General features: G+C 31.3%; 1 protein-coding gene across 1 annotated transcript; it reads right to left on the bottom strand.

Moving 5' to 3' along the window:
- Window positions 1–1,123: 1,123 nt before the first annotated feature.
- Window positions 1,124–17,248, bottom strand: LOC139526850 (retinal-binding protein-like). Its single transcript, XM_071321995.1, has 13 exons — window positions 17,153–17,248; window positions 16,835–16,904; window positions 14,158–14,201; window positions 13,076–13,138; window positions 12,186–12,374; window positions 10,379–10,454; window positions 9,092–9,172; window positions 7,546–7,629; window positions 7,043–7,149; window positions 5,612–5,751; window positions 4,658–4,806; window positions 4,153–4,247; window positions 1,124–1,235 (listed from the first exon to the last, which is right to left on the bottom strand). Exons 1-12 carry the CDS (start codon window positions 17,183–17,185, stop codon window positions 4,168–4,170), a joined length of 1,116 nt encoding a protein of 371 aa, XP_071178096.1. The 5' UTR covers window positions 17,186–17,248; the 3' UTR covers window positions 1,124–1,235; window positions 4,153–4,167.
- Between the last annotated feature and the right edge of the window lie 916 nt (window positions 17,249–18,164).

Genomic DNA, 18,164 nt, shown 5'->3' with positions numbered 1-18,164 from the left:
TAAATGTGGTATTAACATAAAAACTGGATATCTAAATTGCACAAATATTATAAAAAAGATCAATGTATCGTCGAATCATCAGAATGTTCAAACACCTTTCTAAAATTCTTGGCATCATAATATTGTGTTAAGGATTATTCAATTACCATTGTCAATCAGATGATGATTCACAAATATTCTGAAGATCTCCAAATACTTTCTTTACATTTTGTCAGTAATATCGACATCAAAACCTACCTGACATTATAAGTTCTGCGACATTTCTGGATTTTTTCATCGATATTTACACAGACGGACGTCTTCAAACTAAAAGTTTACATATCAGTAAAGTCTTCAGACGTAAGTTTACTAATCGCGTCCTATTGCAAATTGAACTCGACTGAAAATGAATTCGTATGTAACACTGGGTAATGCACATCAGGAAATGTTTATCTTGGCGCCACATCCGGTGTTGTTTTTTTTACATCGATTCATCTAGTTTTTGTTTGATTTCTTAATTTTTCTGTTTTATTTTTTTACGGGATTTGAACATCGGAATCAACTGTCGCCTTATTGTAAGTAAAGTCATAGACATTCTAATTATATATTAAATGGAACTTAAAACCGAAATTTTGTAATATTTCTGGACAAAAAGATAGTATGAAGAAATCGAATACTCCTACTGCACTATCATTCTTGCATCTTGACTGACATACTAAGCATGTTTACACTTTTAACACGATCTTGGTGAGAAATAAATCTGTAAGAAATAGATATCACCCAAAATTACTTTTGGCGACCATCTGACGAATTAGTGTGTTTTCCTTACATTTAAAGTGACATTTGTCTTTTTTCGCAGTGGAACAGATATTGTTGAAGATGCAAAGCCATATAACCCTTATTGTAATGTATAACTCAAACAAATAAATTACGCAATATAATGTTAACAAGTTTTATTCTAAGTTGCAAATATGAGACATCACTAAAATCTGCAACTTTTTTAAAGATTTTTTTTATAAATATTTTACGCAAAAACAGATAAACATAAGCATAAACGCAATTTGTCTTCAAATAATTTTGATCAAAACCATTCTGTTAATGTCTTCAAGTATCGAAAAATCAAAACAAACTATATTACTCCAAAGATCAGGAAATCTTTCCAGTTTACAAAATTGATCAAATTTAAGTTTGTCACTCAGTTCGCAGTCAAACGATTTTATTTTCTTCTTTGACCAAGAGTCAGATTTAAGTCAAATCTGAAATAAAATAAAAACAGATACATTTAGGATCATTTTGATTTAATATGCTTTACAATATCTTTTTATTAAAGTGTTTACTTATTTACATTGATACACACTATCTAAATAAGATATTAATATTACCATTCATTCTAAATATTGTCGTTTTATGAATAAACATATATATGTTACAGTAAATAGGTGAAATTAGGAATAACATGTATTTACTAAAATTACTAAAATAAATGCACTTAGTAAATACAAGTAATTTCTGAAACTGCCCAGTTATTACCACTAATTCCATTCTGGAATCAAACGTTTACCAAACGAGGCAATGTTTGGTTGTCCACCAAATGTTGGCCTATCGTCTTCTCCAATACCAACTGAATTGCTTAAAACTCTGCAGCAAGAAGAGGATTTGAATTTTGAGATGACAACTAGACAGCATGGTCTAGTTTCTCAAAGCAGTAATGAGGATTTGGTTGCTCAAGATTATCAGCTGGTAACATCAGTTAACCAAATCAGTGCTATGCCCGTGGTGAATAGTTCATTACCTGATAGTCAACCAACCTCTGAAATATCTGACATCTCTGATAGGCAACCAATCTCCGAAACACATGATAGGCAACAGACCTCTGATGTTTTCAGACTGATTCAATATTACAGATCTGTTGCGACGTATGTATCCGTTCGGAATGCATTCCACGGGAACGTCATGTCAGTGGCTGAAATTTGTCAAAGCAAGCCGAAAAGATGGTTGCCCGAAGCAATCAAATTTTGCGACCTGTACAAGTTGGTGATAACGTTACTGTTCCAATTCCTAGTGTCGATAGGGGGCGTAAAGATCCGAGAAATCTTTTTTGCATAGTTTTGGAACATGATCAGACAAATGACCAATTCAAACTCGACTCAAAAGATGGAATTTTAAATGGATCTTACTCGAGGAATCAATTTACTTTTTCACCAATTCATTCGTTAGCTTTGCGAGATGCAAATACCCTAGTAGAGTTAAGTGTAAGGGAAGCAGCGCGCCAACAGTCAATCGGGGATGGGCAGGGATTCCCAAAGTGTGCCTGTAAACAGGTTGTGTAAGAAAGACCTGCAAATGTGTCAAATCTAACGTTTTATGTAACTCTAGATTTTGTCATGCAATAACAAGTAACTTACATTCATTATGTAAATAGGTATTCGTTCTACATGTTCTATGTTAAATGATGAAATGTGTATATTTGGTTCATATGATTTGTGTATAAAACATTGTCATGTCATGGGTTTATATCATCAATTTGCATGTTTCAAAATAAATTAAATATTATTATCAGCTAGTTTCCAAAATTATAAAACAGCCATTCTCTTGTTACAATTCACAAACTATAAGTAAAAACATTCAATATTAAATGACATTTGATTCATTATTCATTAACCCTAAAGTAAGTAATACAGACCCTGCCCATTTACTTTCGTATTTGATTTCTCGAATTAATAGCTGTAAAAATTACAAAAAAAAATCAGTGATTACCTGTAATACCTGAAACAATCAGTAAATACATGTAATTACTAAATTGGTTAGGAATTACACGTATTTACTGAATTGTTCAGTAATTACTTGTAATTCCTAATTTCACCTATTTACTGTAACATATATATAACGTCTGTATTAATTTTTACATATCCAAAGATACATAAAAATATTCCATTAACAAAAAAATAAAGGGAACAGTAGTATACCGCTGTTCAAACTCATAAATCCATGGACAAAAAACAAAATCGGGGAAACAAAACTAAAACTGAGGGAAGCGCATTAAATATAAGAGGAGAACAACGACACAACACTACAATGTAACACACACAGAAATGGACCAAGCATCAGACAAAATCCCAAGAGAATAACAAATATAACATCAAAACCAAATACATGAATTTGGGATAGACAAGTACCGTGACACGTCTTATCGCAATGTCAACTTACACTCAAAATTAAGAGAAAACAAACGACGCAACGTTAAATTGTAACACACACAAAAACGAACTATAATATAACAATGGCCATATTCCTGACTTGGTACAGGACATATTTAAAGGAAAACATGGTGGGTTGAACCTGGTTTTGTGGCATGCCAAACCTCCCCTTTTATAGCCATGTGAAATATAACATTAAAATGACAACTCAACACCACAGGACTACAATATAAATAAATTGGAGAACACAATTGACAAAGAAACACACGAACAACAGCCAACAAAAGGCAACAAGTTCAAAATTTTAATACGCCAGAAGTGCATTCTGTCCACGCAAGATCTAATAGTGACGCCCAGATACAAAAGTTTGAAAGCCGAAACAAGCACGAAGTCGAACAGCATCGAGGACCAAAAGATATAAAAGGTTGTGCTAAAAACGGCCAGGGTTTTCTGTTAGTTACCAGAGCATCCCTATAATTTAGAATAATTTATACTTTTGCAAACAGTAAATTTATAAAATTACTATACAAAAGATTTACATGATGAAACTGAAGTATTAACTAATTACAGGAAACAACTGAAATACATTACATAACCAGACATTTGCAACACAAAATGTAGACACATCCGAATAAGTTTAAACCTCAACGCCAAGTGACGTCATATTTGAAATTGTAAAAAATGACGTCATTTGAATTTGTAAAACAGATCATTAAAAAATGAAAAATGACGTCAAATTTGAATGAATAAGATAGAATTAGGATTGATTTAAGATTATATTTGAAGGGACTGTACCTACCTTGACCAAAACACTGTGTTTTCACATGTATTATGATCAAATAAATATACAATACCGAATACAAATTCCACAGCAAAAAACATCCATTTAAATAGGTATTATTTATAGTAGAAATACACATCAACGAAGTAAAGCGTAATACATGTTTGTCAACTTTTCGCAAGGGACTGTACCTACCTTGACGATTTCATTCTAATAAGGGGTTAGAACTTCAATTGTGTAATATATGATTTTGTCACTGAACCAGCTGACATTACTGAATACAATTTCATCTGCAAAAAATAGAAAAAATATAAGAATTAGAGAAGGTGAAGTGAAAAGTAATAATTATCGGTGCATACTGATGTTTTGTGTTGTCGCCGTTGTGTGATGCAATGTTTTGCTGTGATTCAGACTCTGTCATACCAATATATGTTGACATTTAATCTTTTCTACTCTTTTGTGGGGAATATGGTCAGATAGAATGTTTGTCTATATGCTACTATAATATGTTTTCAACGATTTCAGTGGGTTCAAATGGAATCTATGATGAGGTTATTTGCAAAAATCATTAGTAACCAATTTTAGTGAGCGTAATTAAAAACATGATACGAAATTGATTTTAAGGACGATTTGAACATATATATGAGTAATTTGGTGAATCAACAAAGTTAAATATGCCTAAGGATGTTTCATTACTTACAAACACCGGTTTTGTCACACGTTAGGAATCCGTCTTCTGTAATCGTATGACTGTTGACTTTTGACAAGGATTTAACTGCTTCTTTCTTACTGTCTTGCTTGTAGAAAACTCCGAACTCAATGTCATGATTTTGAGTCATAAATTCCCATCTGTAAAAGTGTATGCTATGTTTATTGGTTATCAGAAGAGGTACCCGATTTGTTGGTCATAAACAACATCTTGATGAAAAATTCTATTCGAAATGTAAAAAAGTAATGATTGATATTTTTTCCCTTCCATTATAAAGTATAGTTAAACATTTAGGAAGAAAAGTGACATCAATAGATTTAATATGTATTTTATATACAGTGGTTTTTTTACTGGATGTATCAGCCAAGCGTATATTGCAAAATTTTGACAAAATGAAATATTGATATATAATGAATAGTTCTATAACTGTCCTAACTGCATTCCATGATCCCATGTTTTATGAAAATATATTTTGAGATATTTGATGCACTAAATGCTTTTGTCGTAAAGCTTTTCTGGTCAATCAAATATTTAATGTACAATATAATGAATTAAACCGTTGAACAACAATTGACTGACAATAAGTGTCATTTCGGTGGCTGTTAGAGCGACTATGCGGTAAGGGTTTGCTCATTATTAAAAGCAGTTAAGTGACCTATAGTTGTTAATTTCGGTGTAATTTGATCTCTTTTGGAGAGTTGTCTCATTTTAGCAATCATACTATATCTTCTTTTTTATGTGAAAATACACATCAAAAACAAATTTTGAACATTTCTCCAAACAAGTCATTTCTAAACAAAACAAAAAATAAAATAAAATAGCATAGATGCTTGGCTAGTGATACATTTTATCCGTTATCCCTATCCAAGTCATTACATAAGAGCACTACTGATAATATTTTGACAAGCTGTCCTTCTTTTGTATAGAAGCATTCTTTTAAATTACCTGAGCGCACTACCTGAAATATCAACGATATATTCCTTTGACAACTTATCCCCTTTTGGAATGGTAGCATTTTCCATACGCTCAATGTAATCTGTGTTTAGTGTGTAATATTCCTCTGGAACTGTTCCTCCTTGACATATCTGTATGAATTATAAATAAACAGTACTTTTTACATTGTTTTCATTCGATACGGCACAGAACTAAAATCGCTTTAACAATCCGGTATTTAGTGGGGTTCGTGTTGCTTAGTCTTTCGTTTTCTATATAGTATTGTTTGTAGACTGCTGCTTGTTTCTAGTCTCTTTTTGAATTTTGTCATGTCTTTAACGATGTCTAAGTTTGTTAGCTTCCGTCTCTTTTTACAAAATTGTACAATTCCACCCTAATGGGTACTGGGATTTTTTTTAAAGATTATTTAGCAATAGGTTTTATGGGTTTCATGCGCGTAGATTATTTTTTATCATTTTCATTATTATCATGTTTATTTGGTGTCAACGTATCAACGGGCAATAGTTATACAGTTCGTTTCTGTGTGTGATTCATTTTAATGTTGTGTTTCTTTTGTGTCGTAGTTCTCCTCCTATATTTGATGCGTTTCCCTCAGTTTTAGTTTGTAACCCGGATTTTTTTTTTCTCATTCGATTTATGAATTTCAAACAGCGGTATACTACTGTTACCTTTATTGTGCATTCTATAAATGAGGCATGTCCATACAATCTTTTTTGTCGTCACCTGTCAACGGATATTCCATAACGATCAAAATATTCGTGACAGTTTTGATTAAAAAGTCGATTAATGCTAAAAAAAACATACATTATGGAAAGGGGGTGGTAGTTGGTCGAAATAGATATTGCGCAGTGGTGTACTACTATTGCCTTTTTAAGACACAAATTAAAATTTACCATCAATAAATGCATATAATGACATAATTCGGAGAAGATGATTTCAAGTAGATCTTTGCTTTGTCAAGTAAAAATTCATGTTTTTTTTTAAGGAAAGACATGTTAAATTTAGGTTAAGCATAAGAACATTTTAAAAGATCGTAGCATTGTTTACCTGATATTATTTAAAGAAGAAACCGAATACCTATTATGGTTTTAAGATATTCATTTCACCTAACTTCAAATACCATTTGTTGTGTCCCTTCAGAATTACACCTTTACGCTGATTCCGGTTGATATTTTACAAATAGATAAGAAAGAATAAACAGCAAGTGTCTTTTTTTTATTTTCTATAACCTGAGATGTTATTGATAGAAGATTATTTATTTTCATGGCCAAGTTTTAATAACATTTCGGATTTGTCTAGCTATCTAGAAGAATCACATAAGGTTACAAGTAACACATAGGAATGAAATTACATTTGATGCACATCTCAATTTACCACCAGAATTTGTTAATGTTCCGTGGTAACATGTAGAAATGTACTAACCTTTGTTGCACACCTCGGGTTACCATCAGGATCTGTTAAGGTTCCACCATAACACATCGGAAGGTACTCATCATCAATGTACTTCTTCAGTGTTTCCTGATAGTTTCCTGGAATAGTGATATCTCAGAAACAGTTTTCAACGCGACGTGTTCCCTCGGGTTAATGAAGTCAAGCATGATGGTTATAACTCAAACAGAATCTTCAATGTCTCATATGTACGGTAAACCAAATGCAGTATGGTCATCGTTTCTATACTGTTGTTCAATTACAATATAATAAACTTGTGTGTACTAACATGAGGACTTGATAAAAACTTAACCTGGAGTATTGGACTTTAATAAATGACACATCATGAATATGAAAATTAAATCGGGTCACACACCTAAACAACCTTGAAAGATGCATGGTATATAATAAAATGTGTGTTCTTCTGAATTTAGCAGTTTCATATTTTTTTCTCAATAAAATAGGAATAAAGAAAACCATATTTCATGTAAACTTACCGCCAATAATTTCAATTTTGTTTTTAGTATCTTTGCTTATCAAAGGCTTACATAGCTTGTATAAGATAGGAAAGATCCCTGGAGCTAAAATAAAAACATACGATTAATGTTTGCAACTGGGACTTGCTCAGTTATATGATAGGAAATTTCACTGGAGCTGAAATATTCACATACAATTTTTTTATGATACTTTGACGTGTGGTTTATTACATGTAATAGGATAGGCAATATCCCTGGAGCTAAAATATTCACCAAGGACTAATATTTGGTACTGTGATAGGCTCAATAATAAGATGTAAAAGATCCCTAGAGCTGAAGTGTTAAGATAAACTAATGTGCGATACGGTGAACTGATCAGAGATAGGATAGGAAAAAATCCGGATCCAACATTTTAAGATTCAATTAATGTTTGAATTTGTGAATGGCTCAGAAATAGGATAGGAAATATCCCAGGAGCTGAAATATTCACATACAGTTCGCTTACTTTGAGAAGGATTTTATTTGATTGTATACCAAGCCACAACCCTGAATGATCTACAGCACATTATATCATTACATTTACTTTTACAAATTGAAATCATACTTTTAAAGAATGTCGGCTTGACAATGAGGCCCAGTTGTCCGTGTTGTTATGAGTCATCCTTAATATAATCATAGTTATGACTTAACTGTTCGAAAATTAAAAGGATTTTCTTTCATAGGAATAAGTTATCTTAACCATATTTAACAAAACATTTCGGAATTTTGGGTCCTTCAACTTCAAACTTTATTGTGCTTTTTTGATACTTTTTTTCTAACGAACGTCATTGATTAGTCTTTTGTAGACGAAGCGCGTATTTGAGGTACAAAATATTAAGTCTGGTTTACAAGATGAGTGTATTTGTAGTATTATTTTTAATGTGCGTATTTAAAGTCTCGCGTTTGGTGTCATTAAGATATATTAATGTTTCTATTGATAACTAATCGACTAGTTTTGTGGGATGATTTATTCATTTATTTCATTACACGAATCATTAACATGTAACACGTGACACCTACTGATACCTTTCACACATATAATGACTTATTTACAAGTTTTTCTGTCTGTGAGGTTGTCAAAGATTGTTTTCAAATCGAGCAGAAGTGAATGTAATTTCTTAGCAATAAGCTAAATTTGACAAAAAAAAAACCCACTTTTTAAAAAGTAGTTCATATGTGAATATAAATAGGCCTCTTACAATTGATAGTTCGTTACGCAAAGAAGAAAATTTGTATGTTTATTGAATGCTTTACTACCTCAGGAAAATATTACCTTAGCTGTATTAGGAATTATTGGTCTTCAATGCTCTACAACTTCGTACTTTTTCTGGCCTTTTTTTTTAACTTTTTTATTCGAGCGTCACTGATGAGTCTTTTGTAGACGAAACGCGCGTCTGGTTCAATCTTGGTATCTTTGATGAGTTTATCTATTCATTAGTGTTAAGCATGCTACATTTGCATCTGTAAATGATGTTTAGAGTTTAATTTCCTGAGAAAGTTAATTTGATCTATTCTATCGTGCATTTACCATTTATGACCAGCAGCCGTTTGAGCATTTCTGGATAATTGTCTTCTAATATTTTCACCATGTGTAAGTACATCTGTATACCTACAATACAAGAAGATGGTTCTGATTGCATGAGATTGTCTGGATTACTTCATCATTTGAAAAAAAAACAAAGGTTACCTCAGGTATAGAAATATGCTTACTTGATTTCATCCGGAAGACGGTGCTTATCTTTACAGTGAAAGGATGTCCGTTTAGCAGTGTAGGGTATGGAATACGCAATCCGTCCAATCCCTCGCGTAGGAAGAACACATTGCGCTTCGCATATACATATTTATGAATTATAACATATAATAACAAAGCCCGAAAAGCTGCAAGGGTGCATGTTAATAACATCTTTACATCATGCTTTGTTTTATTTGATCTTGTCTAATTATTTGAGCGTAAAATATTTTTTTATGGGCGTAGTGCAAACAGCAATAAGGCTTTCAAAGTTATAATTCATCCTTACAAAGCAGGCGAAGCATTTACAAATATAGTTCCAAGTAAAATATGAAAAGAAGAACCTGTTATTATAAAAAGCAAGATTAGTTTACAGATGTTCAAACTCGTCCACCCTTTTTGAAATCACAAAAAAAAAGAAGAAAATATTCAGAATTCCTTACGAAAGAGACCGGAATGAGTCGGAGGAAAATCGAAACCTCCTATTCATAAATACTCTTTATGCGAAATGAGACTCAGTCAATATGTAAAACTATACTGGTGTCTCAGATTTAAAACCGCTAGAAAGTGTCAAGTGATCAGGGATAAATGAAGAACGGCAGTGTTTTTCTAAACTTATAGCGACTAGACTGAAATCAACATTTGGTTATAGCATAATTTGATAGCGAAGATATTTTTCGTTATTTTGGTTAATTCACGGTTGTCTACTTTACACTACACCATCACATAAGGCTATATTGCGGATATATCAACAGAATAGACAAACGAAAAATACACACAACAATGAATAAATCATATGCCTGTTCAAAATCAAACTGACATTATATCAAGCATTTCGGGAACCAGGAAACACTATAGATTTGTCACTGAGGAACAGAAAACAGGTAAATTTGTCATCTTTGAACATATGTTTTCTTAATTTTGCCTTATTCGCTGAAACAGTTAAATGCTACCTAATTCACAAAATAGCAATGGATGTTCATGCTTAAGTATTTAGTATAATCTTTCATTGAATAAGACGAATTCAGTTAAATAAAATTGTTTATTTTTAAAAGTTAAAAAAATAAAAAATAATGAATTGTATACCTGGAGTCCAAAGCATGTGCCTTCCAACACCCTCCATGTCAAATATAACAGTAAGTCCATCTATTCTGGTACCAGTCTGAAAACAACAAATACAACGAAAATTAAATGTAACCACAATGTCATATATTTTAAAATAAAATAAACGATTGTATAAACAAAGCATAATACGTTTTGTATCCTAAATTGAGATTCCAACTGATTTAATATGAAAGGTTGGAATGAAAGAAGGGGATAATAACTCTTTTCGCAGAATCAATTAACAAACTAGGAAAAATGTGAACAAAGTTCACATGCTTATATTCCGAGGTGTATATATTGACAATTCCCTAATACTCCAACAATTATAAGACTAAAAGATACAGTGAATACCTCAATGACCAAAAACAAGCTAATATAAGATTAATTGAATTTAGGAGTTTATATTCAGAATGGGAAGCGTATACTACAGTTCTAACATTTTTTCTAGATTTTCCGATATCCATGAATGGGTAAGGAAAATCCCATAAATCATTGTTGGAATCCGTACGCTGACCGGTAGTTTCTATATCCACGTCATTTGGACTTAGTTAAATTTTTGCCCCATAATCAAGCAAGACAGTTATTCTTTATTTTTTCATAAGTACCTTCATGTGCTACTTTTTGAGTAAAATGAGGTCCAAATTTTATACATTTGCTCAAAATTCAGATTTGTGGACGTATTTTTCCTTTCGACAGAAATACACAACTTTTTTGTTTAAGATAAACACAATCTGTTTTTTGTTAAATTATTTGTAAATTATGTTTTTTTTTATAAATGTCCTTTAAATTTGTGCAATTTGATTTTCAAATAACTCATATTTCACAAATGTAGAAAAAAACGTCATTTTTTGCTGTATATTTATCAAATTTTAAAAAATTGCACTATTTACGTTTTCATGAAAATTAACCCACATAATCTTCTTACGCAATCAAACCAAATGGCCTTTTACAACAGAGGGGTCCATGAAATTTTCAAGTTAGATAAGTTTGAAAGATAAAAATCTGTCGAAAACTTATTTTTTCCCGATAAGTCTTAGTTTGACGTCGCGAAAATAATAATTTACGTTAGCAACGTCATTACCTCCCCTGTAACTGTTTCGTATGCCCATGCTTTCCAAATTGTGAAGTTGAACCCTTCGTAAATTTTACGGACGCAATCACATCTTGCTGTGTCTTGTGGACTACTATTTGTCTGTTTGTTTTTTCATATTTAGCCATGGCGTTGTCAGTTTATTTTCGATCTATGAGTTTGAATGTCCCTCTGTTATCTTTCGCCCCACTATTCCATCCGTAAATATTCAGAATGTCTTTTAATATTTCAGCCTACACATTTTCCGCATTTTTGCTCTCTTTTGTAGTTCCACAGTTTCTATTCGCATGTTGTGCTGAAATATCACTGTCCAAGTTTTATATGGAGGATAAGCGCTCACTAACATGTTGAAACCAGCCATATTGTTTATGTACATATGCAAAGCCAGTATCGTGTAATTTAGTGGTTGTCTTGTTTTTATCTTTCATATATTTTTTTTTTTTGCAATTACATTCCGTTCTTTTTCTCATTTGAATTGTGGCACATTTCTTATATCATGCATTTTAAAGATGATTCACAATTTTAGCATTTTCTCATTATTATTAGACTTACAGTCGTAATTTGAACTCTACAGTGAATAACTGTGTAACTGGCAATCAAACCACAACTAAATATTGTTTATGAATGTGTATTGTATGATAGCTTTGATCATTTATTGGAGATACGATAGTCTTTAAAACTGTGACAGCGAATAGATACCTGTTCTGACCGTTTCTTCCAGTCCTCTATATTAGCCTCGCAATGGAGAATTTTTGTTTTTTCAAGGTCAGACTTCTTTACCGAGTTCATTATACCTCTCATGTCAAGTCGTCCATAGAGTTCCACTCGTAACGTAGATCCATCTTTAGCTAGACCAATAAGACCACCAGCCAAATATTTATCAAGAACCTTAGGAAAAATAAATTTAGCAACCTTCATACTTTTATTCGTGTTTTGGCTTTACTTGTTTAATTGGATTTATAATCTCTTCGTTTCTTTTTATATTCTTTGGATTTTGAAATATTTTAGCCTCGAGCATCACCAAAGAGATAAACTGTCGAAAAATGTACATTGTGAAGTTCACTTGATAGCGTTTAAAAATTATTCTAACTTTCATTTTTTATGTTATTTCTTCATGGACAGAAAAAAACATTACAGTCATTCCTTAAATGACCGAGGTAAAAATTATTATTCCAATATTTTTATTAATAGTTATATATGTATAACAATAAATTAAACAAGTTTAAAACGAATGAATTTTGCTTTCTATCTAGCTCTAGATCTTGATCATTAATGATTTTAAACAATTATATCATAAAATCCAGTGCGAATTTTAAAATCTTTCTGATGGTTTTGTTTTCAATCCCTTGGTGAAAGATGTATATTTTATTTAGCTTCTCTTCACCTCGTTCATTATATTTGAATATAAAATTGTCTATAGAGGATTAGTTCGAGTTTACGTATTGGTCACCACATGAATCAAATACTTCATGATCATACACTTAAATATTTCTACAATCCATCAATTACATGTAAACGGTCTAGATGTTTTTACCAAAAATATATTGTAAGCTGGGGATGCTTTAAAAATGTAAGATATAAAGATTTACCTCAGGTGGTTTGTAGTCTCTTATTAGATCCTTAACATGATTCTTTTCCTTGTACGCCATGCTCTGTACAAACAGAATTATTGATCTTTTAAGGAAATTATGAAATTATCACCTTGGAAACCAGATGTTATAGAAGCATTAAGTGAAACAAATCATTTCTTATGTAATCCTATATATTGCTTAGACTTTCAGTCACTTCATTGTAAGGTGCAAAGGTGCAAATGTCGTAGTGACAAATATTTAATTTCTGTATTTTAATATCTAAAAACAATGGTAAGGTGAACCTGTGACCATTATGCCAAAATGAACATACATGTTTCAATAATGCATCCAAAATAATCTTTAATTTGAAAAAAAAATCAACATGTTACAATAAAACCTTAAAAGACAAAAAAAAAATAACACGACTTTTACAATGTTTAATACCCTACGTATCGGTATCTGACAAAGACAGCGTAGCGTAATAAGAAGTTCTGGGTGGATGTCAGTCCTCCGTTTCTGTATTCTTTCATTTTTGGGGCATTTTCTTTCACTTTATGAATTACGCGCATTCTATGAAATTCCCAAACAAATAACTTCTGATCACTATTGAATTTAACATATATATGATTTCATTGTTTTAGACCTTTATTTTGGTCAATGATACTTTGTTACCTATTTTCTTTCTTCTTTTCCATAGCTATTTTTGATACTTTTGCACCTTATTATTCGGTATTAAGTTCTTTTGCTTATTTTTCTCTATTCATTTTTCCCCATTAATCCCCATTAAGATCCTCGTATATGCAGAGTTCAATAAAAGATGACCTGAAATCTATCAGCAGTTATGTTAAATGACCAAACTCTGTGAAAGTAAATGCTTGTTTTTATCATGAAGTAGTCATGGTGTGCCTTTTGCGACATTTATTAGATGATATAAGTCAGAATTGGGTGAAAGTTTTATATATCAATAACATAAATAGCCTGTAACTTTTGTAAATATAATGTTTTTTTAGAATATAAATGAGGCATGGTAACAAAAATCATAAAACTGTATCTATGTCTCCCTTTTGATAGGATTCCAGAAAAATGTAATGTTAACTTACATTTCGAAGCATTTTCTCAGCCTCGTCTATGTTATAACACCTAGCTAAATAAAACAAATAAAAACATAACCGATTGTACTTGTCAATATCTATCGCAATAAGTCACTTCATACATTCTCGATACTCCATATTTAAGTGAAGAAATGTTAAAATGATTTTTGATTTTCAATTACAATAAAAATTCGTGAAAGGATACCAAAAGTGTAATTAAAAACAGAAGCAAAAGAAAAACGGACAATATTTAAACCAATATGAAAAAGATAGAAAGACAAACAGAGGTTCAGAATAACACTTCTCAGAAAACTAAATGAAATATTGTTACGTCAGGAACTACCGTCTGTTACAAAGAAATTCAAAATTAAGGGTTAAACAAATTATAGTGGTATCCGTAACACGTTCAACGAAGTGACTTCTACTTGCAATGTAGCAAAAACAAAAATGATACTACAGCTTCCGTACAACCCTGTGTATAGAAAAAAAGACGGATGCAATGCAAGCCCTTTAATATTGTACAACATGGAAGAGATATACTCCATGTACCTTGTTACTGAAGTTTAAAGAGGTATATAGCAAATCTTTGATGATGAATGAAAACTATAAGGTAAATTTGCAAGAAAATCACTATACTTGTAAAGTTGTGGTAGTATGATTATTATCAATAAATCAGACACTAAATCAATTACTTTTAATCTTCTTCCTGACATGTTATTGTCGGTATCTTTCATCTTGATAATTACATATCTACAATCACGATAGGGATAAAAGACACACCTTACATTCATTTTATTCTGAGTTATTATATGGAATAAACAATCTTAAGTCCACAAAGGTTTCACTTTTAACTGTTCTAGTGCGTTCTTTTCATCCATGTGTTTGTTGTTAAATTGATACAAACAAAAGAAGAAATTCTGAATTTGATACGTCACAACGTTCATGATATCATAGTGTAGAACATCTCGTCTTTTACGGGGTATGTTCGATTCATGGAGGACAGAATCTCTTTTAAGGTCAAATATCAAGTTTTTAATGAGACCCGATCGAGAACTAGACTACTGGACATCTAATCGGATGCAACTTGTCGATATTTGAATTTGGTTGCACACTCACGACAAAAGGAAATTAAAAAAAAAAACAAAAACAAAAACAAAACTACGGGAATTTTCATGTTAACGTTGTCTCGAATTATAAAATTTGACCAGATAAGTATCTGAACATAGAAAAAAAAAAAAAAAAAAAAAAAGACCTGATAAATGGACATTTAAATTGTTCATGTCAACTTTTATATAAAAATTTACAACACACGTGAGATTCTATTTCCTATTGCTAGTATAACTTAAATTCTTGGAGGACATTGTTGTCTTCTTGTTTTGGACTGTTTATTTCAGCTGGTTTGATATACCTCGCGTATTTAATAAGACGTATTAGATTTCATATGGAAATAATAAAGACAGTAGATTAATATAAGATGTCTATTGTTAAAGATCGACTCCAAGAGACGTGTTTTGATTTTATTATGTTGTTAGCATACTATCTGTTTGCGTCTTATCGACACCACCTTTCATCTTAACAACTTCTTCTCAGTAAACAAAATATATGGCTTTTTCTTTTTTTTAGTTTTCAAGTATTTAACTATTTTTTTTTAAATTTTTTTTTTAATATTAAACATATTTTATTAACAATCACCTGTTACATCAACCCTCAGTTGCCCAGGGGAGCAACTAAGGGGGCCCCAATTTTTACAGTCTCATTTGTCGGGGAAAAAGCGAATGAGAAAAAAAAATCCAACTATGAATTATTAACATCAACCTTTATAACAATTATCTATCCTCGTACAATTGTATATGTACCTGCAATCATTATCGATCTATATATCTTTACCTCTCACCATATATAATTTTTTGAATAAAGTATGTTTTTTATCTTTATTTATTTCTCACAAAGGCTACCTGTATTTATTAAGCAGTTTCAATTTTATCGTACTGCAAGTCTTTTGTTATGTTAATTTCAATTACATTTCATTTCTGATCGAGTGATCATTTACCACGTACGATTTGTTAAAGGGATGTGTAGTTCATTCATAAAAGAAAATGGATTAATGATTTTGATTTCCAAAAAGGATTTATTTCAAAGATATGGTGAGTAAAATATATGGCTTAACATCTAGCCATTTTCTTGAAGAACATAGGAATAACATAAAATATGGGTATATGTCATGGGGCATCAATCAAACAACACAACAGAAAACAAGGATAACAACAAAAAAGAAAAAAGCATACAATTGAAATATGACAAAAGACAATCCCTGACGATGTTCTTGACTTAGGAACGTCAAAGGAGATACTATAATAAAAGCTACTGGGATATTTGAATTCCACTTTTCAGCAAAATGGTGGATACTTTCACAAAACTTTATCTAACACTTCCAATATTGTTGCAGTTACAGCGAGTAATAATTATCCGTTTAGTGACATTCGATGTCTAAATATGTCTTGGTATTACCTTAACTTAACCAAACTATTTCGGACTTTTGATCATTTACCGCTAAACATTATTCAGAAATTAGAGCAATGTATAAAAAATAACGAATTTTTACTGTGCAACGGAATTGCTCTCAATTTAGTCACCTTAGAATCTTACAAACTGACTTTTGTTTCCAAAAACAAAAGAAAAGCCTCACCTTGTAGCCATTTTTGAAGTTCAAAATCATCAAATTCTGGGTTTAGTACATCGGACATTTTGGATCGAAGCTAAAATTAAAAACAAAGAAAATATCTGAACATCAACTTCAAATCCTCAACATATAAAATATGAGTTTTCTTGAGCATAACAATGATCGTGAATGTTGCGACACGTTTGTAATATCTATTTCTTATTTTCAAAATAAAGTTTTAGTCTTCGATAATAAAAAAAAAATCACGAAATCTTTTTATTACATATGAATTCAGCTTAATTATTATGCAAAATGGTTTCTTCTATAGTAAAAGAAAAACCTTACCACAGAAATTAACTCAGCCTTCGGATTTGTCATCGTGTATCATTCTGACATCTCTTCAGTTCTAAATCCTATTATATACGGGTGCCACCATTAGGTGAAAATTATACTTCATAACACGAAAAAAATCAATGTAAGTATATATTGTGTAACACTTATTAACAGTTAAAATTAATAGAAAATAACCTTGATATTCATTGACATAATGAAATGAGGGAAACGAGGAGATGTTTATTAATTTTAATCATTTCTTTTTATCACTATATTAATCTTGAAAAAAATGGACAAAAAGGCAATGTCAATCTGATGTGTTTGCTTTACTTTCATTTAATTTGGACCTTTTATATTTCAAGCTGAACTATCCGATCCTGCTTCTATTAAATAAAAGTGAAAACTTTGCGCTAAAGTTATTGCTCGTATTATTTACATTATCACTTTAGGATATCTGCGAAATCGGTGTCACTTGTGTTTGATTTTCATGTTAATATCATATTTTTATTGTCAACCGAAAATGTAATGTAGCAATAGCTAATTTGAAATATTTCCGTAAACTCCATTGCCTTTTTTGTAACTTCTCCCCGATGCAGTTTGGTAAGCCTGGAAAGTCTTGTGAAGACAAAATTGTACCTGGTGTATTCTTTCTTAATTTTCGGAACACGATTTAGAAATTTAAATGTGACGTCACTTTGGGCGTTGCATTGACTATGGCTTACAGGGCTGTGATTTTGTAATGCATTCGATTTTATTCTATAGCTAGTCACCAATTCAGTTTAATCATGTATATCTATTATATAGTCATTTTATAAAATTTATTGTTTGGAAAACTATGTATTATTCTTGATAACAATGATGTTTTTGTCCTAGGCGCATAGACCTGGCCTCACAACGTTTTGGAACTTTTGGTCTTCGGCGATCTTCAACTTTGTAGTTGTTATGACTTTCAAACTTTTTACATCTGAGCATAGTTTTGTGTGGACGTAGCGCGCATCTGGCGTATACAAATATTTTTTAACCT

The sequence above is a fragment of the Mytilus edulis genome, chromosome 6, assembly GCF_963676685.1.
Source record: "Mytilus edulis chromosome 6, xbMytEdul2.2, whole genome shotgun sequence".
Taxonomy (NCBI): domain Eukaryota; kingdom Metazoa; phylum Mollusca; class Bivalvia; order Mytilida; family Mytilidae; genus Mytilus; species Mytilus edulis.
Note: the sequence above shows the minus strand (reverse complement) of the source record. Positions and strands in the feature narration are given on the sequence as shown.